The sequence below is a fragment of the Musca vetustissima genome, unplaced genomic scaffold (assembly GCF_032173495.1).
Source record: "Musca vetustissima isolate MV318-11 ecotype Yass unplaced genomic scaffold, APGP_CSIRO_Mvet_v1 utg1266, whole genome shotgun sequence".
In the NCBI taxonomy this organism is placed as follows: domain Eukaryota; kingdom Metazoa; phylum Arthropoda; class Insecta; order Diptera; family Muscidae; genus Musca; species Musca vetustissima.
The window spans coordinates 377794-400959 of record NW_026882875.1 but is presented as its reverse complement, the minus strand read 5'-3'; the positions used below and the strand labels follow the sequence as shown (position 1 = coordinate 400959).

General features: G+C 34.3%; 4 protein-coding genes and 1 pseudogene across 4 annotated transcripts in view; 4 read left to right on the top strand and 1 right to left on the bottom strand.

Annotated features, from left to right (window-relative positions):
* Positions 1-23166, bottom strand: part of LOC133329561 (FH1/FH2 domain-containing protein 3) — a 76628-nt gene that overhangs the window by 9263 nt on the left and 44199 nt on the right. The window contains exons 4-11 of the mRNA XM_061538038.1: positions 22587-22771; positions 21720-21943; positions 15661-15882; positions 15336-15592; positions 14768-14932; positions 12170-12374; positions 1509-1926; positions 1293-1439 (exon numbers count right to left, since the gene is read on the bottom strand). Of these exons, the coding sequence (XP_061394022.1) occupies positions 1293-1439; positions 1509-1926; positions 12170-12374; positions 14768-14932; positions 15336-15592; positions 15661-15882; positions 21720-21943; positions 22587-22771 (1823 nt within the window). The remainder of the gene's footprint in view (positions 1-1292; positions 1440-1508; positions 1927-12169; positions 12375-14767; positions 14933-15335; positions 15593-15660; positions 15883-21719; positions 21944-22586; positions 22772-23166) is intronic.
* On the top strand, positions 2486-2812 carry LOC133329550 (acyl-CoA-binding protein-like). The gene is made up of 2 exons (XM_061538026.1): positions 2486-2491; positions 2565-2812. The coding sequence occupies exons 1-2, from the start codon at positions 2486-2488 to the stop codon at positions 2808-2810; spliced, it is 252 nt and encodes an 83-aa protein (XP_061394010.1). The 3' UTR covers positions 2811-2812.
* On the top strand, positions 5187-5538 carry LOC133329563 (acyl-CoA-binding protein-like; annotated as a pseudogene).
* LOC133329559 (acyl-CoA-binding protein-like) lies at positions 9250-9509 on the top strand. Its single transcript, XM_061538035.1, has one exon. It carries the CDS (start codon positions 9250-9252, stop codon positions 9505-9507), a length of 258 nt encoding a protein of 85 aa, XP_061394019.1. The 3' UTR covers positions 9508-9509.
* LOC133329560 (acyl-CoA-binding protein-like) lies at positions 10014-10350 on the top strand. The gene is made up of 2 exons (XM_061538037.1): positions 10014-10021; positions 10089-10350. The coding sequence occupies exons 1-2, from the start codon at positions 10016-10018 to the stop codon at positions 10332-10334; spliced, it is 252 nt and encodes an 83-aa protein (XP_061394021.1). The 5' UTR covers positions 10014-10015; the 3' UTR covers positions 10335-10350.

The window sequence follows — 23166 nt, the reverse complement described above, 5'->3', positions numbered from 1 at the left end:
TAAGAGGAACATTTGGTAACCATATCTTGTACGATCTTATTTCAAATCATCTGTTTGTGTCAAGCGAGAGATCCATTCGGAAAAAATTGTATACAAACCTAGTGTCGATTTGTAATGGGTTTTTAATGGCGTTTCATCTTAATTTTGTGATTTTAAACAAATTATTCGCAATAATAACATAAATAATAATCTTTTATATAGAATAACATGAATACACCCGACTCTCACTATGAAAATGTAGTGTAAAGAATTCACTTCAAAAAGGTGTAAAGTGTGTTACAGAACAGCTTGACGTGTGTTCGATACACCTCTAGCGTTGAAGTGAATGCCAGGACATGCCTGATAATGAGTTCGCTTCTGGAAATGTCATATGGCACCAGAAATATATTTTTACCGTCATTGTGAAGCCGATTTCGATCAATTGTCGCCATAACTTTATAGACACAGCTGTTTCGTGTGTTTTTCGCTATTTTTTAACTCGTATGCTGTACTTAAACATAAAATGATATATGTATATAAAATGTACCATAAATATTAAATACATACATATAAAAAATATTTTTAAAATAAATAAATGCTAGCACAATTGATGCTTAATGTTAAACCATTAACCAAAGCAGATGAAGTTGTATATTATAAAAATATTTCCAAAACCAATAGGTTGTTCGCTGCGTGGAACCTTATTGACTCAATTTTTTACCCAACTTATTTGAATTTATCTTAGCTATAGGATTTTGTGTAGAATTAGAATTAATTGAAAGTTAAATAAATTAATATAAAAATTACATTACAGAACCGATCACAAAGAACATAGACATATTCCATGGAATATAACTTTTTTTGATAACTATGCCAATAACACTTACAACAAGTGCTGTGAATGTAACAAAAACAAAATTAATAAAAGTGCTCTGTGAAAATGAAAGCTACTACAAAGAAAAGTTGGGGACATAACAAGTGAGAAGACCAACACCACTATCTACGACTACCCATAAACTTTTTGTTTTTTAATTTATTCGACATTAGATTACGTTTGGCAATTGGCCAGCAATCTAAAGTCATTACAAAAAAAATGGACTCACCTCCTATAGGAGTTTAAATTGGATATATATGGAAACAAAGGAACATGAATTGTTTGGTTTTTTAAATTCATTTTAAAGAGAAACATATTTTTTTGGTATACAAAATAGAAGGCACAAAGAAAAAAGAAAAATAAATTTTATTAAATATCTTTTTGGCAATTTTTTTTTTAAGTGGCAATAATAAATTTGCCATTTTCCACCCCCACGTACCTTGGTCATTAAATCTTTTGCTCTTGATTCAAATAAATGTTCCAATTTCTGGGTATCCACTGTGGCTGGTGGTAATTCATCCCAAATGGTTTTGCCCACCGATACGGGTATTAGATCTTCGCGTACCTCTTTCCAAAATAGTTTCACCTAAATTTTACCACAAAATAATAATTAAATTTGAAATTATTAAATTAAAAGAAAACATTTAGTTCTTACCGTTTTCTTGCTTTTCCGTATGGTATCACCATTAATAGAACCATTCAGTGAACTATTGAGGCTATTGGTTAAACTGGAATTGGCATAGCCACTGTTACTCAACATGGGTGGTGGTATAACACCGCTGCCATTGCTGGTATTTGACTGTGACATCATTGGTGGTGGTAGAACAATATGCTGGGGCATCATTGGTGGCGGTAGAGCCACACCAACCATGGGTGGTGGTGGTGGGGGCACCCCACGTCCTGGACCTCTAGGCGCCAATATATCTTTATCATCATCGGAATTGAGGTCAGTAAAATCGAGATCACAGAGTTGTAATGGCCGTACCATATTGCGTACCAGCTCTTCCCATTGTAATTCATTTTCGGATTTTTTCGGTTCGGGTTTTTTAATTTCCTGGTCGACACTGGAAGCTCTGAAAGAAATTGAAATTATTATATAGAATGTGAAATAAATATTATATATTATATATATTATAAATATTATAAATGGCTATATTAGATTATACAGAGGAACTTCTGAAAATGGAAGACTTCTTGTGTAAACAGTAGAACAAAAGTCTTCTTGAGTCCTTATATAAATTTTTCTTTATGTTTTAAACCATGTGTTAAACCATATGTTTTAAACCAAAATCGTCTTTGTATAGACTTGCTGAAGATTTTTTTCAATAGATTATAGGATTATCTGTTTATAGAATATTTTCCGGCGATATTGTCGCATTTTTTTCAGTCGGTTAGACTATATCAAAAACGATCTTTATCACAAATGCAAAAAGTTTATAAAGATTTTGTGAACACAAAAAAAAAACGATAAAAAAATAAAAGTAACAACAAATTCCCAAAAAAATTCTAATCATTTTGTTTCGCACCAAATATTATCGCAAATTGTGAATTTCGTATAAATTGCGGTTATTGTGTACTAAGCAACATCAGTTTATTTCAAAACTTTTGAGAAGTAATACCAATCAGTTAAACATGGATGTAAGTATTAAAGTTTGAGCAAACGATTTTTCAAAATATAAATTCAATATATTCTTTTTTCATTAATTTGTAGTTCGAAACCGCCACCCAAAAAGCCAAATCCTTCACCAAGACTCCCCCAAATGATGTCTTCTTGGAATTCTACGGTCTCTTCAAGCAAGCCACCGCTGGTGATTGCAACGTCGACAAGCCCAGCGCTATTGATGTTAAGGGTTCAGCCAAATGGAATGCCTGGAACGCCAACAAGGGCATGAGCCAAGATGCCGCCAAGGCTGCCTATGTTGCTGCCTACGAAAAGTACGCTCCCCTCTATGCTTAAATCATTGCTAAACTGTTGAATCTGTCCGTGCCCCTTTTTTCTTTGTTAATTAATTATTTATTTTTGTTAATAAATTAAACATTTTCTAAAGTAATATAAAGAAATCGTTGTTAATTGTGAAGTAGGGATGAAATTTTAATATTGTAAATATTTTAACAAAAATTTTTGGTAGGAATTTTGTATACCTTTCAAAGCGTTTTTAAGGGAAAATGAAATTCTAAGTGATGTAGGAAGTAATACACTTCAAAATAAACAAAGGGTTTTGTACGATTTCTACTATATCGCTGGCTTAACATAAATAGGCAATAAATCCACTTTTTCTAGAAATTCAGATTTTTATACAGATATATTTTTACTTATTGAAAACTACAGTTATCTCATTTGTTGTTTTTGTAGTGATGAATAAAAGTCAGAGACTGCTACATATAGACAATCTGAAAGCCTAAGAAATTCTTGCGAACGAAGCCCTTCCAAAGGAAGGACATATAAGGTTATTTCTACGTAAGAATGTCTACTAAGGATTTCCAAAAAAAGACAATCTTAAAGGGATGTTCTATAAATAGGAGGCATTATTAAAGATAAAAGACCTTCGAAAGGTATATCTTACACAGAAAATCAATCATAGGCCTTCTAGACAAAAACAAATACCCTTTGTAAACTAAAGACTTGCAAGTCTGAAGTCTCTCTAAATATCTTTTAAAAGTGACAGGCAACTACACATCAAAAATATCATGTATATGTCCTACACTTTCCATATTTTTCATGTAAAAAATTGTTATAATCATGAGAAAGTCACTATTTTTCCAAAAAAAATTAAACATTTCATTAATACCACAACTATTTTCCTAATTTGCTCTACTTTATTGCTATTTGCGCTCACTTTCCTCTCTCTCCTTTTTTAACAAACACCATTCACAGTTCGCCTGTGTTTTGTTTTGGTCTCATTCTCTGCCTCTCTCCTTAATTGGTGTTTGTTATCTTTGCAACCGTTTATTTGACTGCTGTTTGTGTGGCTAAGCGCCGACTTTCCACTCTTACCGACCTCGGCATTGGTGTTACAAAATTCGCATATGTATTTTCCAAATTATTTCGATATAAATGCTAAATACAATATATTAAACAAGTGTTGATACTAACAACAAGCCCAACCGAATGTTCAAAATTGAATATGCTTGTTCTAATGACGCGCAGAATATGAACATGTAATCAAAAATAAAAAAAAATCAAAATAGAAAAATTAAAACGACAAAGAAACGGTGACGGGGTTCTATGGCACCACAAAACACATACACTTCAAAGTTGTTTTTTCACTCTCTCAGCATTTAAAGTTTTATGAATTGCTTTCATAAAATGCAAAAATCCCGACATCAGCAACACTTTCTGAACACTATTCATATAATATACCATTTTTTTCTTTGTAGAGTCTGTCTATATAGTGTCTTTATATGGGAAATCATATGCATACGTTTTTTGAATTCATTATATAACCAGAAGATCACCTAATTCTAATTGCCTTGTGTGGAAAGTCACCAATATACCCTCTGTAGCCAAATGTGTTTCTAAAGTTCATCTACAAATTAAGGTCGTCAAATGACTCTGAATGTCATCTAAATGTCATCTATAGAAAAATAAATTTTGAGAAGATTCTGTAAACGTTTTTAGATGCAGATTTACAATCACTATCCAAATGACTCACATCATTCCCGAAACCTACTTCGAATCTCTCCTATGTGCATATAATCAATTAGAATTTGTTGTTAAACATAAAAGAAAATTATAAAACTACTGTCAATTAATTACTCCCAATTAGTCGACTTATCGGAATTCTTATCAAGTATCTGGGTACAATGTTTATTTTATTGCCGACAAGAGCGGTAGTTCTAAAGGCGTGTATGCCTCCTGAATAACACGTATGCCGAAGAGGTCTTTTATATATAAATGTTCTTATCGCGGTATGGTTAATTTCTTTGCTAGGGTAAAAGGCTAATAAATGTTGTCATCGATCGATTACCAATAATTGTGACGATAGGTTGTGGGTAAGCGGCAATAAAAATAAAATGTATAATACAAAAACAACCACGGCAATACCATATAAGTACATGCAGCCGGCGATATTGCTGCAAGTTTATCAATCGGTTAAACCATATCAAAAACGATCTTTATCACAAATACAAGAAAAGTTTATAAAGATTTTCTAAACACAAAAAATCGATAAAATAAAATAAAAGTAAAAACAAATTCTTAACAAATTCTAATCATTTCGATTCCCACAAATATTATCGCAAATTGTGAATTTCGTATAAATTTCGGTTATTGTATACTAAACAACATCAGTTTATTTCCAAACATTTGAGAAGTAATACCAATCAGTTAAACATGGATGTAAGTAATAACATTTGGTAAACATTTTGATTTGAATGGAAAGTTTATAATTTGTTCTTTAATTTTTTAGTTCGAAACCGCCACCCAAAAAGCCAAATCCTTCACCAAGACTCCCCCAAATGATGTGTTCTTGGAATTCTACGGTCTCTTCAAGCAAGCCACCGCTGGCGATTGCAACGTCGACAAGCCCAGCGCTATTGATGTTAAGGGTTCAGCCAAATGGAATGCCTGGAACGCCAACAAGGGCATGAGCCAAGATGCCGCCAAGGCTGCTTATATTGCTGCCTATGAAAAATACGCTCCCCTCTATGCTTAAATCATTGTTAAACTGCTGAATCTGCCCGTCCCCCTTTTTCCTTTGTTAATTAATTATTTATTTTTGTTAATAAATTAAAAATTTTCTAAACTAATATATACAAATTTGGTTGTTATTTGCAAATTTTTGTGTCGGTTAAAAATCTATATTGGAAATCTATATTAAAAATGGAAATCTATATTAAAAAAAATCTATATTAAAAATGTTTGTAGCTTCAAAAAACATTTGCAAAAATTGTATAAAAATTGTTTCCTGGTCAAGTGGATCAGACCATTCTGAAATGGTATCCAAGTGGACTTGTACCAAACACGAAGTGATTTTTGATCGAAATTGAGCACTTAAAAAACTTAACCAATATTTAAAATGTTTGACCTTGATATTGTTTGAAAACAGACCGTGTACATAAGCACTTCGGCCACAAAATTTTCTGTTAATTTGATTTTTTTTACATCCGACCACAAAATTAAAATTAACCCATGTGATAAGTTTTCACAACATTCGACGTGAATTGCCACGATGAATCTATAACCTTAAATTTTTTATGACGAGGAAGTATCACAAAACTGAGCGGACGCAGATTGAAAATGTTGTATGACATCCGAATGATTTACTTTCGAACATTGTTTATCATTCATTATTCATTTTGAAAATCGAAACCCGTCGCATAATGGTGGGAATGTAGTATCTCTCTAACTTCCCTTTTAATTACAACATCGATCGTGTAGCTTCTCTCGAAAGAGAAATAAATAAAAACACATTTCACAATAAAAAGGCATAATACTAAAAAGTTCATTTTGATGCCGGCTGGGGTTTGATATCCTTACAATTTCATGTCAATGTTCCCTTGAATGAGGGAATCGGGCAGAGTTGGAGTCGTCTGCGTACCATGGAACAAATTTATGGAAAACGATTTATAGCTAAATTGATACAAGCTATTCGGTACGCCGCACTGTTAAAAATTTAATCAGGCACCCCTACGAAATACATATGGAAGCTTTGGCTTCCATTCAAGTCTCAATTTGATACGTTGTGCAAAATTTCGTTTTAATCGGACAAACATTAAGAGTTTGGTGCACCATTTATGTAAAATCGGGCTAATATATATTTATATGTGGGCGCTATATCGAAATCTGAACCGATTTTTCCGAAACTTATCACACATCATTATAGACTCCATTCAGTACGCTATGCAAAATTTCGTGCAAATCGAAGGATACACAGGGACTTTGGTGAACCAATTACATAAAATCGGACGAAAATATATATGGGAGCTATATCTAAATGTTAACCGATTTTTCCGAAACTTACCACACATCACTCTAGACTTAATTCAGTACGCTATGCCAAATTTCGATCAAATCGAAGGATATATATTTCAATAGGATTCGTCCTTGAGCCAAATAAATGAGCTGTGCCAAATTTCATCCGATTCGAATCAAAAATGCTACCTGTACTTTGTTTACAATTTAACATTGACATACAGACGGACAGACATGTAATAATCTGCTTAAAAAGTGATTCTATGCATATTCTCAAAAGTAACCGCCTACGGGGAGCAGAGCTGAATGCTAACAGACGCGTCCACAGGTTGCGGATAGTGGGAAGCCCAACGCCATTCGTTGGGCAATTGTGAATAACCAATAAATAGTCGCGGACAATCAGGGGGAGAGTCTCGGAGGAAATGACCGAGTGTCTATGATCCCTGGGCTGACGATAATATCCATTTAAAAAGGTTTGGGACACTACCTTCTTAAAGTGTCTCCCCTAACGCTGTGGTGTCATGCGACCTCGTGCCTATCAGCGTTCCACGGTTTGCAGTCAGGGTACCGACTGTATTAGAACGGAGCCTTGTTGATGCCTCAACAAGTGTTTTCAGGCTTAGTTGCCAAGTCCTTGCCATGGTAAAAGGCTATGCCATGGTCGACCTCAAACCCTCACACACAGCACTTACTATGGAGCCGTATTTTAATAACCGACCCCCCCCCCCAAAAAAAACAAAAACAACGCATGCGATTTGTCGACTGATGCTGGTGTGGCTGTCTTGGCACCCTCAGTCTCGAATTCTACAAGGTCAGATATCAATGAATCCCCCAAGTGTTGACGACCCAAGCAATCCCCCTGGACCTCTCTTTAGCCAATTGTCCCTCTCTCGACGACGTTAATGCAAGCCTGGAGAGGCAGTCGGATCTTCTCCTCAATCTTCTAGAGGAAACCGGCTCCTTCCGCCTTAGTCAGGAGAGCATCCCGAATCAGCTCTGGGATGACTCGCCCTTGTCGGACGAGAATGACATCATGGAAACTACGGTGATTAGAACTACGGTGATAAACACAGTAGCAACCATGGTGTCTCCTCTGAAGCAAGGAGGGTCATCCCAGTTGCTGACTAGGAAAGTAAGAAATGTCATTCAATTGTTATATTTTGAGTAATATTGTCCGGCTATAAAACCGGAGATCTCCAGTGCGAGGTTCAGTATCAGAAAACAAAACTGGTTGAATAAAAACTTGGTTATGTGTGCTCGTACCACAACTTTTAATATCCACCATTATAAGGTTGGCTTTAAAAATATCGGTATCTAATAAAGAGTTATGCCATAGAAATTTACTATGAGGAGGTTGTATATACTCTGAGGAAACGATATAAGAAATTATCGGCTTTAATTGCAAAATTCGGTTACATATATTGATAATTTCATCCCAATTTACAGTCACTTCGGATAGAAAATGCAATGAGGCCATCAAAATACCTAAAATGGAGTGCGATATTTATATGAGAGTTATTTCGAATCATAAACATATATAAAAAAAAATAAACGGTGATGTTTTGCGTCGTCGAGAGATCCGATATATCCGATTCTGTCTCCTATCGGTTGGAAAATGCGACTACAACCTTCCAACATTTGGGTAGTGACAATGTGATTAATTTTTTCTAACACATATATTGAAAATATAAAAACCCATTTCAAGATTTATTGATTAGGAGATAATCGCCCTTCTGAAAAAAAATACAATCTCTCTTCAGAAATCCAATAAATCAAAGAAGTGCAATAAAAAGATTATTTACAACAGAAAATCTACTACTGATAAGATGTTAGTTACAGTTAAACTAACATCTTATCAGTAGAAATTTACTATGAGGAGGTTGTATATACTCTGAGGAAACGATACAAGAAATTATCGGCTTTAATTGCAAAATTCGGTTACATATATTGATAATTTCATCCCAATTTACAGTCACTTCGGATAGAAAATGCAATGAGGCCATCAAAATACCTAAAATGGAGTGCGATATTTATATGAGAGTTATTTCGAATCATAAACATATATAAAAAAATAAACGGTGATGTTTTGCGTCGTCGAGAGATCCGATATATCCGATTCTGTCTCCTATCGGTTGGAAAATGCGACTACAACCTCATTTTTTTCTCACACATATATTGAAAATATAAAAACCCATTTCAAGATTTATTGATTAGGAGATAATCGCCCTTCTGAAAAAATACAATCTCACTTCAGAAATCCAATAAATCAAAGAAGTGCTATAAAAAGATAATTTACAACAGAAAATCTACTACTGATAATATGTTAGTTACAGTTAAAATAAATCGCAATGACAATATAAAAGGCAAGCGAAAAAAGTAATCGTTAACATTAACACCTGGAAATATAACCGACTGAAGTGCCTATAAAATGGATGTAAGTCCTATAAATATTAATTTCAAAATAACAATTAAAAATACTTAAATGTCCTTTCAGTTTAACACCGCCTGTGAAAAAGCCAAAGCCTTTACGAAGAAACCCACCAATGATGAGTTTTTGGAATTCTATGGTCTCTACAAACAGGCCACCGTGGGTGATTGTAATATTGCCAAACCGGGTGTAACGGATGTCGTAGCAAAAGCTAAATACGAGGCATGGAACAGGCACAAGGGCATGTCCCAAGATGCAGCCAAACAGGCATATATTGCAACCTATCAAAAATATGCACCCAAATATGCTTAAGGTCAAAAGACACGTGTCCAATAAAAATTGAAAGTTGATAAAGAACTAGTGTACTGTTTTATGTTGGGCCACTAATAGGTATCTATTGGTAATATGGATCTGATAAAAAATCCAACATGACAACCATACATTAGTCATTATTAAATTGAGTACTGATAAGTGTCAACGTAACTTTTATTGTGGGAGGTGGTTGGTTATCTGCACTTCAAGAAGTGAAACACACAACAAAGTATAGAAAGTTTCAAAGTCCGTATTGAATTGTCATAAAATGGCATGAAAGTGAAAGATAAGCCTTTTAAGATAGTAAAATGACCATCATATCAGTACTATGCGATTTTCGGTATAAATTAAACAAGCGACATTAAGGTAAACACTCACTCACATTTCTGTCTTCAGTACAAGTGGTAAGGAAGAAATACTTTGAAATCCTTTAGCTAGGAAATTAATTCGTACATTTTGTTGTACTTTTTTCCTTTTTAACAGATCCCAAAAATACAAAAAAACAAACATGGATGTAAGTTGTAGAAAATAAAATTATTCTCAAATTGAAACTAAGTGCTAATTTATTTGTAATTCTTTAGTTCGAAACCGCCACCCAAAAAGCCAAATCCTTTACCAAGACTCCTCCAAATGATGTCTTCTTGGAATTCTACGGTCTCTTCAAGCAAGCCACCGCTGGCGATTGCAACGTCGACAAGCCCAGCGCTATTGATGTTAAGGGTTCAGCCAAATGGAATGCCTGGAACGCCAACAAGGGCATGAGCCAAGATGCCGCTAAGGCTGCCTATGTTGCTGCCTACGAAAAGTACGCTCCCCTCTATGCTTAAATTCGATATTTGTGATAATCGGCTAGGAACTTAGGACAATAAAGATTTAAATTATTAAAAAGGAAAAAATAACACTTGGTGTATTTCTTAATTTATTTAAAAAAAAAAAACAAAGAATATGCACTTCATCCAATCCATGTTTTGCATTACTTGTAAGCTAACAAATAATGAATTCTGTATTTGAGATTTGAACCATGGATTAAGATACCTTCTAAATATGGTTTTGAACATTTCAAATTTTAGGGAACAAAATCGTTGACTATGTCTTTTTTCTTATAGTGCGAGAATAAAGTGAAGTTATTGGGTGCCAGCTTCGGTCGATATCAAGAAAGTTTTACGCCCTCACTATTTAAACCCAGAATTTATCGGGAATATTGAAAATTGAACCGGAAATTCAAATAATAATACCGATAATAGTCCGGTTCAATATATTTAGCACAATTGTTTACTAGCTACCTAATTATAAGTATATAAGGTAATGAAACCGGTTTTATTACCTGAATATCCGGTTCAAAAATTCCGGTTCTTTTTTAAATAATTGGGACGAATCAGATAGTTCTACATAATATGGTATGTATACTGAATTTATTGAAATACATTCATATATCGTTTTAGCGACAAGAAACGGGTAAAATTGGGAATATAAAATTCAAACGTTAAAATATCGATTTCTCGTCTTTGATGACCCCACCTAAAATATTATGAGCAACATTTTGTAGAATATTGTGGGAATGAAAAATTGCATATTGGGATAATTGAATAATAAATTGAATAATTGAGTCTGGTTGAATAAATTAAGGACGCCAAAGGACACACATGGACGAAATGTTCTTCAAAAAAATTCCTCATTGGTTTTTACTGAAGAAATGTAATCGCAAACCAGTAAGGAGAGTAGTAAAGTTAGACGACTGGGACGACTATATGATACCCTTCACCACTCTGGGTATATTCTACATATGTATCCTTACAGACGTCGCCCTTTCAAAGGATAATTTATATGAAATTTAACGCACTCAAATATGTGATCTTTATCTATAAGTGAACCAACTAATATCAATCCATACATATCTCAGATTTAGAGTCGTTTGCGTACAATGGGACAAATTTATGTAAATTGTTTGCTATAAATCTGAACCGATTTTCATGAAACTTAACACACATAATTCAGTGCGTTCTGTCATACATTAAATCGAAAGAATATATATATGGGAAATATATCTAAATCTTAACCGATTTTCCCCAATTTCAATAGGGTTTGTCCTTGGGTCAAATAAATGAGCTGTGCCAAATTTCATCCAATTCGGATCATAAATGCTACCTGGGCGGACATGCATAAATCGATTCAGAAAGTGATTCTATACATATTCTCAGAAGGAATCATGGGCCTATCTCGTTTCCTTTTGGCTGTTACAAACATATGCACAAAGACATAATATACTGTACTACAGTGTGGTGAATGGTATAAAAATACATACAATAGCTACAAATCAAGATATGAAGCTATCTCTTCAGCAAAAAAAAAAAAAATAAATTAATAAAATTCACGCCATATCTCCGATTTTTTAAATAGGACTAATTTTTCTTTCCTGGGTTTTCATATAACCATCAAGGTCTTTCAACGCCAATTGGAATTTTCCAACTCCTACACCATATCCTCGATTTTGTCGCACAGTGTAACTATTCACTTGATAAATTCCTAACACGGACCTTCTCAACATCTCAACATCATTGTATATTAGAATTATATATTTGAGAATATCATATTCAACAAAAGTATTTAAAATATTAAAATTATTAAATATAAATAACATTTTAATTTTTTTCACAAAACTTACCTTGAAACTTCACCTTTACTTTTGCTCTTGGCCAAACCCTCTTTGGCTTTCGATATTAAACCCGACATATCGCCAACAATACGATTTTGTAATTTATCCTCATGCGTGGGACTGGTGGGTAAATTACTTAATTTTTGGGTTAAATCTTTGACAGTATGATCACGTTTCAGCTGTGGCAAACGTTTTTTGTCCTCGCTGTCGGACTCTAAAATGTTGGGTGGGAAAATGGAAAATTATTAATAATTTGTTATTAATTGTTAATGTGCGTTATTTTGTTAAATACATTATAATACTTAATTAAATAATAGTAATACAAAATAATATATTTAGAATTGAAATAGAAAAAATAGCAGTGTATACAGCGCTCGATGAATGTTTGAGAATGGATTTGTTTTTTGTTTTTCAATTGCAATTAATTTAGATTTACGACTTCATAACTTGTCTGTATATGAACAATTTAAATTTCGCCTAAAAGTATGCTACATTGCATAATTTTCTTTTAAACGCAAAGGCATGCCTGCTCTGCAGTTCAACAGGCTTTTGACCAACATAAAAGTAATAAGGTTCATTTGAATAGGATTTTGAGTCCGACATTAAAAAACTTTTGTGTTTGGATAGCCCTCCTGTCAGGATAGGTCTCCTGTCAATAAATATTAATATACACTTAAATAAAGTTTAAAAGATGATGACGGATATGAGTCACTATAAATACCAATGACCCGATAAATAATACAAGTATTCTGATAAATTACTCATTGGCAAATAATGCCATCTCATTAACAAAATATGTTGATCAATTATTTTCAGTGGTGGCCATAAAAACCTCAAATCCTCGTTGGGATTAAGCTTGATTGAAATTTCACTTCCTCTTAAATTGTCAGAAAATCACAAATCCATTCTCATATATTGTTATTTCTATGACAAGACAAGTGTCGGGTTTAATTATAAATTTGATGATTTGAAGAAAAACAAAAACGAACTTACCATTAATTTTCAAAAAATCAACAGCATCGGTTGCAGTGTTACTGTTATTATTATTGTTATTATTATTTGTATAGTTATTAGTGGTTGTTGTACTGGAGGATGTCTGATTGTAAAAGTTCATGGGACGCATATGTAAAAATCCCAATAAATCTGGTGGTGGAGGAGGTGGAGGTGGTGGTGGCGGCACCACCGATGTATTCGATATGGTATTGTAAGCAATCGATGTCGGTGGATAATCTCCCGGTGAGGTTTGTGGACTTGTAAAAGCCGTTGTAGAAGCCGAAGCACAGCCGCTAGTTGTGGAAGAGGTAGTGTAAGCGGAGGCATGAGGTGATTGCGGAACATCTTCAAATAGCTGTTTAGCAGCCGTTGTGGCTGTTACCGGGCCCGAAGCTATGGGTGTAGAGGTTTTAGGTGTAAAATCAAAACCAGCTGATGTAGGACTTGAACAATTTAGGGGTTTCTTTGGACTTAGAATCGCAGCCGACAAGCAATGACCTGTCGCTGGCGAACTCTTTTGCGGGGTAGTGGGAATATTTACTAATGTAAGTGGTGTTGTATTTGGTGTCGTGGGTGTTGTGGTGGTGACTGTGGGAGACAGGGGTGACATCACTTGATTGTTTGTGTGCAGATGTAATTTATTGGGACTTTCATTCTTTGGTGTCGAGCTGTTGTTCATTTGATTGTAATACGAATTCAGGCGATTTGTATTGTTCTCAAACTTCTTATAGTTCAATAGATTACTTTCCCCTCCATTGGGCTGATAGTTTTCAGCATTTGGCTCAGCATTGTTGCTATTGCTGCGATGAATATTTTTCATAATACCATTGATGGCATTGCGTTCCATGAATATGTTCTTCTTGTTGTTGGCATTGACATTGTGTTGTTGCAACTTGTTTGTGTTCGACTTGTCAAAGGAATTGTTGATAATGGAAATGGTGTTGGTGCCCAACAATTGCTTGGTGGGACTCAACAAATTGATGTGATGCTGGTGGTTGTTACTGCTGCCATTCAGGCTGTTGTTGGGTGGTGTCGTGTTTGTCGTCGCATTCAGGGCGGAGGTATTGATGAGCAGAGCATTGTTATGGGGGTTAGCAGTTGCATTAGCACTGTTATTATGATGATTATTATATGGAAGTTTTTGATTACTGCCGTTGATACTGCTGTTTACATGCTGATGCTGTTGATGATACGGGCTGCCGCCATTGTTTTCTGGGATAATTGTCAACGATTCGGGTGGACTATCGCCACTTTTAACCGTGGCCGGTATGGCTGTTACCAATTGGCCTTTGGAGTCCAAAATTCCATTCGATTTTGATTTGTTCGCCAATTTTTTTTCATTTTTTTCATTTATATTTGGTAAGGTTGTATGAAGATGATGATCGTTTGTTTTTGTAACAAAATGAAGTCAAAAACACAAATGGTTTGGTTTCGAATGATGGCACAGAACAGAAAATAGGGTTTTTGTTAATTGTTTCGACAAAGAAATTAGAAAACACATAAAATGGTTAATTGTAAGGTAAAGAAAATGTAACAAATAAACACTCTTTGGATATATTTGGAAACGAAAAAAAAGAATGTAGAGAAACATTAACGGGGACCTTGCGTACTTACCTAGCTCCTCACGTTTTTCCAGACCATTTAGATAACCATTTGCCGCCGCTGCGGCAGCAACAGCAGCTGCAGCAGCCTCTTGTTGTTCCTTCAAGAAACTTCTGTGTCGTTCTGCCCGTTCACGTCTTCTGCGCAGGCCAAGTGTTACACCAGCACCATCACGATCTGGAAAAATATGCAATAACAATAAAAATATAAATAAATAAATCTTACGAATAAATAATTTTGGACTAGTTAATTTTAATTTTGAATATGTTGCTTGGGAGAGATATTCTTGTTTTTAAAAAGAACTCCAAATACTGATAGTTTGTTGTTGATGAGTCATTTAGAATTAAATTAATCATGGAAATTTGTTTGCAAAGTAAATGGGATGTAACCTTTATATGGGCGCTATAACAAAATATCGACCTATGTATATCGAAAATTCAAATGCGACTAAATCCATATACGAAAAATGAGTCATTACGATGCAGGAAATCATAGAGTAAGCCCCGCCCATGTTTGATCTTTCCTTGCTGATATTGTTTATTATTTGATAAATCGCAGTACTTTTAAGTTCCATACTTACGTTGCTTATCGACAAACACCCCATTTGCATATTCCACCGAATTCGTTGAACTCGAACTGTCCTCATCCAAAATGGTTTGTGGTGGTGTCAAGCGGGAATTTGTTGGCAAAACTTTATTAATATTACCCGGACTGGTGCCGGTACTATGACGTCTCGACTTGCGGCGTTCTGCTGTATCTGTGGAATTACGAAAACGTTGAGTTTTACGCAATGTATTATCGGGCAGGCGCAAACCATCCGATTCACCATCTTCAAATCTAAGTCAAAGAAAATAAAAATAAATTTAATAAAATATATTGAAAACATTATTATATTTGCCACTCACTTCAATACTGCCTCATACAGTTGCAATTGATTGATTAAATCAATATCTGTCCCCGGTCTAGACAAATAATGTTGTATCACAGATTCCATGCCTTGCTGTTCCAATAAATCACTTTCATCATAAAAGCTATCCTGATCACTTAAACCACCCAGGGTTTTATTAATTAAGGAGGCAGCATAAATAACTAATTCAGCATCGGCATTATCGTAGTCTTTTAAAAGTCTGAAAAAGGATAAAAGCAATGGGAATTAAAAGAAGAGTTAACTAATTAAAGAAAATTGGAACAGAATCAAACACAATATGAGTAAAATGTTTTAGAATAATTTTTTAATGAAATGCAACGAAAACTAAGAGAAAGGTGCTTATAATAAACAAGACTATCAAAATATGTACAATTAGCTCGTTTCGCCTAAAAGTATACTTCGATATTTCGAAATGACATTAAAGTACTGTACCTTCTATATTTTGTACACAGTAAATATGATGATAGCGTGTATTTTGTAAAAGGTGTTGTATATTGAAATTCGACGCATACCGTCAACTCTGCATTGTTGAAACAATGAGTTTGAGTAAATATTTTTTTGGCCAGCAGAACAGGAAAAATTGTAAGATGGAATATTATATTTTCATCTGCTTCCATTTAAATTCTACGGTATTTTGGTAGCTGTCACTTTTGAAAATTGCATTAATTGATATTTGACAACTATAATGCAATTACAATTGAGTACCACATGGTGAATATCTTGCATTCACAATTCGACAACGGAAAAGCAGACATGGATGGAAAAATTCGAGCTGTTGGGACAAGTTTGTTAGAAAGCTCAGGTTTGTCAATTCATTGTCGTTCTTTGGAATCCAAATACGTTTTGCATAAAGACTTGGATTTAAGACTTATAAGATTCAGTTAACACGAGATCTAGGCAGATCCATTACACTGTGCGACAAAATCGAGGTCATGGTTTGGTCGACAATTAGCTTCAAAGTGTTTCTCCCACTACTACTACTTTAGAATATCCAAAGGGTCGATTGCTGTTATTTTCGATCTCATTCGAAAATTGACACAAGTCTTGAATAGTTCGGTTGGTAAACCATCGGCCCTGCTGCTTTATTATTCATGAAGCGATTAATTGCTATTCTGACCTCATCTTGGCTAGTTGGTATACCATATATACCGTAATCTCTTATTGGTTCTGGGGTATCTTCTTCACCGCCACTATTTGATACCAGAAGCTTTGCAAGATGATCATTCCAGATCGTCAACACGCTATCTGTACCTGTCACAAGGTTCCAATCTTCATATCTACAGGAGGATGCGTCTGCACCAAAGCCTTCGGTTTTGTCAAATTTCCGGACTTCGTTCTGACTCCGGTACATCTCGATTTGCTCACGCTCTTCTTTTATTGAAAATACGTGTCTCCTCCCTCCTCTTCTCCCGATAATTCTAGGCTTCTGCTATCTGTTGTGTTTGCAGCTTTTCGATGCACCTTTACTGCTACATTAAGACGAGTGCAAACCTTGGCTGCCACAAGGTAATGTTCCGAATCAGGAGAAATCCTATCTGTTGTGTTTGCAGCTTTTCGATGCACCTTTACTGCTACATTAAGACGAGTGCAAACCTTGGCTGCCACAAGGTAATGTTCCGAATCGATATTTGCTCCTCGTAACGATCAAACGTCTAAAACACTAGACGAATGCCGTCCGTCTATCACAACATGATCAATTTGATTTCTCGTTGCTTGATCAGGAGAAATTCAGTTGGCCTTGTGTATATCGAAATACTTGATGTTTGTCGGATGTTTCATCATGGAGGCTTAATTTTCCAACGGTGGCACCAAATATATTTTTCCTTCCAACAGAATTTGAATGCCATGACCAGGGCAGCGCTCATATGCTGTTTCTAGGCCCTCGTAAAATATGTCCTTAGTCTGTTCATCATTGTCTTCCGTCGAAGCATGGGCGCAAGTAAGACTGATGTAGAAGAACTTCGCTTTTCGATTATAATCAGTAGATGACCGAATTCATCTACTGGAGTGAATTTGGTGATTATTCTATTAACCATAAACCCGCAGCCAAATTCAAGTCTCGTTTCATGGTAGCTATAATACAGGGCGTAATTATCTGATTTACTTACTCCTGTCCCTTCCCATTGCATTTCCTGTATGTCATCAATATCGGCTTTGGACCTGTTGAGTTCATCCGCCAAAGCGAACACTGCGCCTGTTCTGTACAACATGCTCAAATTCCAAGTGCAAATTGGCAGATCGTGGTCCATTATACAATATTGGAAGTCGTTTGGTTTTCATTTTCGTCTAAAATGAAGTGTCTTATTTTTATTGAACTCATCTCAGATTTATATACAGCTCTTATATATTATACTAGCAAAGTGCCCGCAACTTTGTATTCGGAAAGGGAATACAAAAAGTGTTTGTTTTTGCAAAATAGTTCAGTAGGAGTTATTACCAAAAACTTCTTTCCACAATTGTACCAAATTTTGTGCTTTTCGTACCCATAAGTATGAATTTCCTCTCATGCACTCTCATAATAATCTTAAGTCCACATTTAAGGATTCCAGCTCTATCCGTTCACCAACATTCAAATTGCACAAAATGTTGTACCATTATTACGTAAGTACGAGTTTTAGTCATAAATTTCAGGATCCCAGCCCTATCCGTTCATATAAATCCAAATTGTACCGTATTTAGTACTTTTCGTACTTATGAGTTCGAATTGCCAACACTGTGTCAATCCTGTATTCTAACAATAACTTTGTTTTCAAATATAAGTTTTCCATCTCTATAATTTCACTCAAATCTAAATTGTACTAAACTTACAGCCTGTTTATGTATTTCGAAAGAAAGGTTTCTTTCGCTTTCAATGCGAATGAAAATCAATTTTGGTTCATATAAAAACTTTTTACAGACAAAAAAAGTCGAACGATAATCAACCCGCAAGAAAACGTAAACGTATATTTTTTCTTTACAAATTGGGTTTATGTATGACGAAAAAGCTGTCATCATGCGAACGAGAATGTCAAATTCACTCACTTGCTTTATAGCTTTCGAATGAATTGCAAAATCGCGAACTATGTACCAAAATTTGAAGCACTTTCACACAACACAATTTCTATACAAAATAAAAATTTTTGGAACATGTTTTATAGGTATCGCTTGGATTTTTCATTCATGTTTTTAGAAAATAAAATTTTACAAAATTCTTACAAATACTGACAGCCTGTTTATGTATTTCGAAAGAAAGGTTTCTTTCGTTTTCAATGCGAATGAAAATCAATTTTGGTTCATATAAAAACTTTTTACAGGCAAAAGAAGTCGAACGATAAACAACTCGAAAGAAAACGTAAACGTATATTTTTTCTTTACAAATTGGGTTTATGTATGACGAAAAAGCTGTCATCATGCGAACGAGAATGTCATATTCACTCACTTGCTTTATAGCTTTCGAATGAATTACAAAATCGCGAATTATGTACCAAAATTTGAAGCTTTTTCACACAACACAATCTCTATACAAAATAAAAAATGTTGGAACATGTTTTATAGGTATCGCTTGGATTTTTCATTCATGTTTTTAGAAAATAAAATTGTACAAATACTGAAAATTTTCATTTGACAATTTTTTTTTGTTCAAATATGTGATTGTATTTGTGTAGTTTGTTCTCACTTCCCATTTGACTCTCATTTATTGAACATTGTTGTAAAACATTACATTTAATTTAGTAGTTTTTCGAATGGTATACGTAACGGCAAACGAACGATAGCTTTCGAAATACATGAACGCTTTTTTAAACGAAAGTGAGTGAGTTACTTTCTTTCGCATTGATTTTCGTTCGAAATAGAAAAACAGGCTGTGAAAATTTCCATTTAACATTTTTTTATATTCAAATGCTTGATTGTATTTGTGTAGTTCGTTCTCATTTCCCATTTGAATCTCATTTATTGAACATTGTTGTAAAATTTTACATTTAATTTAGTAGTTTTTCGAATGGTATACGTAACGCCAAACGAACGGTAGCTTTCGAAATACATGAACGCTTTTTTAAACGAAAGTGAGTGAGTTACTTTCTTTCGCATTGATTTTCGTTCGAAATAGAAAAACAGGCTGTTAGTACCATTTAGTACACATACGCATGTTCAAAACTACCTACTTGTCTGATCCTACATTTCAACCTTAATTTAAATTCCAATTTTTACGATTCACGCACACAGAAAACGAATTGTACAATATTTAGTACCATTTAGTGCTTCTCGTATTCATAAGTACGAAATTCCAAACATTTTCATTCTAAATTTAAGTTTTCCGTCTCTATCCGTTCACTCAAATCTAAATTGTACAAAATTTAGGACCAAATAATGACGAAATTTCAAAACAACCGACATATCTTAATCATGTACTCCAACTGCAATTTTAATTCAAAATTTCAGGATTTCAGTCCTATCCGGTCACTCAAAAACAATTTGTAAACTATTTGGTACAATTTAGTACTTTTTGTTTCTAGTACACATATAAGTATTATACTTCCATATGTTAATTCTATACTCCAACAGCAACCGTTATTCGAAATTTTAGGTTTCCAGCTCTCTCCATTCACCCAAATTGTAGCAAATCTTGTGCCGTTTAGTACTTTTTGTACACATATATACGAGTTTCCAATGATGTCTCTATAGTTTAATCGTCAACGTTAATCTGAATTCCAAATTTTATGTTTTCAGCTCTATCCGTTCAAGCAAAATCCAAATTGTACTAAGTTTTGTACCATTTAGTACTTTTCGTACCAATAAGTACGAATTTCCAAAACTACCTCAATCCTACACTGCAACAGTCATTTAATTCCCAATTTCAAGACTCCAGCTCTATTTGTGACCCGAAATCCAACTTGCACTAAATTTAGTACCAATAAGTACTTTTCGTACACATAAGCACAATTTTTTAAATCTACCTCATATCTGTAGTCCTAATTCCGATTTTCAAGATTTCATTTCTATACACTCAACTAAATGCAAATAGTACTAAATTTAGTACCATTTTGTACTTTTTATACACAGAAGTACACATTTCATAAACCATTTCCATACATCAACACCACTTCCCAACGTGTATCCCATATAAAATGTCAATATTTTAGCTATATATGTTCAATATATATATATACAATTAGAACTAAATTTAGTAAAGTTTAGTACTTTTCATACACTTATAGATCGAATTTCCAAAACCGAATCTGTCAGGCACTCACTCACTTAACAATAAGCTCTTTTATATATATAGATCAGTGTTGGGCAAAATTAAATTGAGAGCAAGTGTGTGCGAGTGTAACTGAGAATTCACCATTACAAACGACTAACGTAAAGAGAAAGAGAGAGAAAATATTTATATATATATATATATATATATATAGATATTTTGGAATGATTTTTTGCAAATTCTGTCCGATTGCGTCGAAGCTTTGCATATCGTAAAATGTCAGATCACACCAGCCATCAGTAAGAAATATATATAGTAGTCCTCGTATTATGTATTAAGTGTCCGATATTATCGATCTTTGAATATTATCGGAATTTGGACGAGCGGACATAGCAAAATAAACTTTAAATTGTCTGCAACGGATTATTAAGTTACTTGGATGGGACTTAATTTGATAGTATTTTAAGGCTAAGTGTGCAACAACGAAAATTTTCAAATAAAATGCAAAAACAATGGTTAGCCCTTTTAAAGAAACATTAACAAAAAAAACGTGACCCCTTCAAAAACCCCTCAATTTGGCGTAATTAATATTTATACCCATTATTTTCTATATTATTGCATATGAAGTGAAATCAATTTGTTATAAACGACAATTTTCAATATTTTCTGCCCTTGCATGTGTGTGTGCGTCATTATGTGGATTTCAATTTCTGCATTTAACGACCACGCACTGACATAATGAACCCCAAATTAATGATAATTAAATATTTTTGGTGGCATTTTTAAAACTTAAATGTTGTTGTTGTTGTTCTTCGTTAGCATTAAATTAAAAGTTTACGTCTAACGTATTTTATACACACCTCATAATGTTCGACCATGGCAGTGTGCCTTGCTGCTTGTCCACACTGTGTATGGCACTGACCAATACATGGCAATTGGATTCGGCATATTCGACGAAGACCAATAACAATTTCAGTGCAGTCTTAACCACGGAACGATAATTGGATGCGATTAATGAGTATAGCCACTGCATTGTGGGCTCGTGTTTCATAACGCCATTCATGCCGTCAACGTACAGCATAACCTGCGGATAAGAAAACAAGATGAAGAAAAAAAAATGACGCCAACAACAATAACAATTAAAACAATTATTAAAACAGCATTTACAAAAAACAATGATTCATATCACAAGTTAGTACGACTATTTAGTTGATCATAATTTTTGTTAAGAGGTTTTGGTCTGGGCCTGGTCCATGAGCAGGGCTTTTGATGGCCTGCCTTCAGATTACACGAAGTAGAGGCGTAGAACACTTAACATTTAACATCTAATTAATTATAGTGATGAACTCGTCCCCATGGCACCAAAGAGCAAAAACAACAACAACAGCGGCAAGACGTAGCGAAGCGACACAATGTCTCGTTTTGATTAAATCTATCAATTGTTTCATTGTTGTTTTTGCTTTGTTTCTAGTTTCGTTTGTTGTTGCTGTTGGTTTATTTTAACTAGATTTAGTTGGACACGCAACACTTTTTTCCAAATCCCATCATCGCCACATCACGCAGAGGTACACTTGTCTGGAGACTTTTACATTGTTGCTTCGGTTGATGCCACAACAACGTCCATCTGTTGTTTTTGGCTCTTGGTGTGCGCATGTGTGTGAGTGAGTTCCAAGCACAATAACAAAAAGGGAGAAGAGATCAATAGCTGAACTGATCGTTTAACATACCTGACCCAATGCACGCAATATATAATTTTGATAGTTTTGATCAGCACCATTACCGACACGCACCAAACAGTTGAGTCCACCTAATGCCACAAAGGCATGTACAAGATCCTTATCCTCTTGAAAAACTTGTTTCAAGGAAAATAAGGCACGTCGCAGATCACTTCCTTCGGCAGATAAAAGTTTCTCTGGAAATAGACAAAGACATAGAAAATTTAATGAAAACAGAACATGAAGAAAATCAGGAGATTAGAAGAACATTTTCACGAGCCAATGGACTGATATTTCATTTAAAGCCTATTTTCATGTTTTTTTTTTTTATTTCAGATTTTATCTTTAGTTATTAGAAATATTGATAAAAAAACGAATTCTAATATCATTTTACTATTTGGTGAAAATAATTATTGCAAGAAATAAATTCTTAGAAGCTGAATAAAAAGTTAATCAAAAATGGAAAACTCTCCGGCCTGTATAGTAAACCGCATTAAACCTGATTTTTTGCGTCGATGTATGACAACCATTTACTACTCAACGTAATTAAATTTGAAACGGCTAATTAATTTAATGGGGATAGGTTCAAATC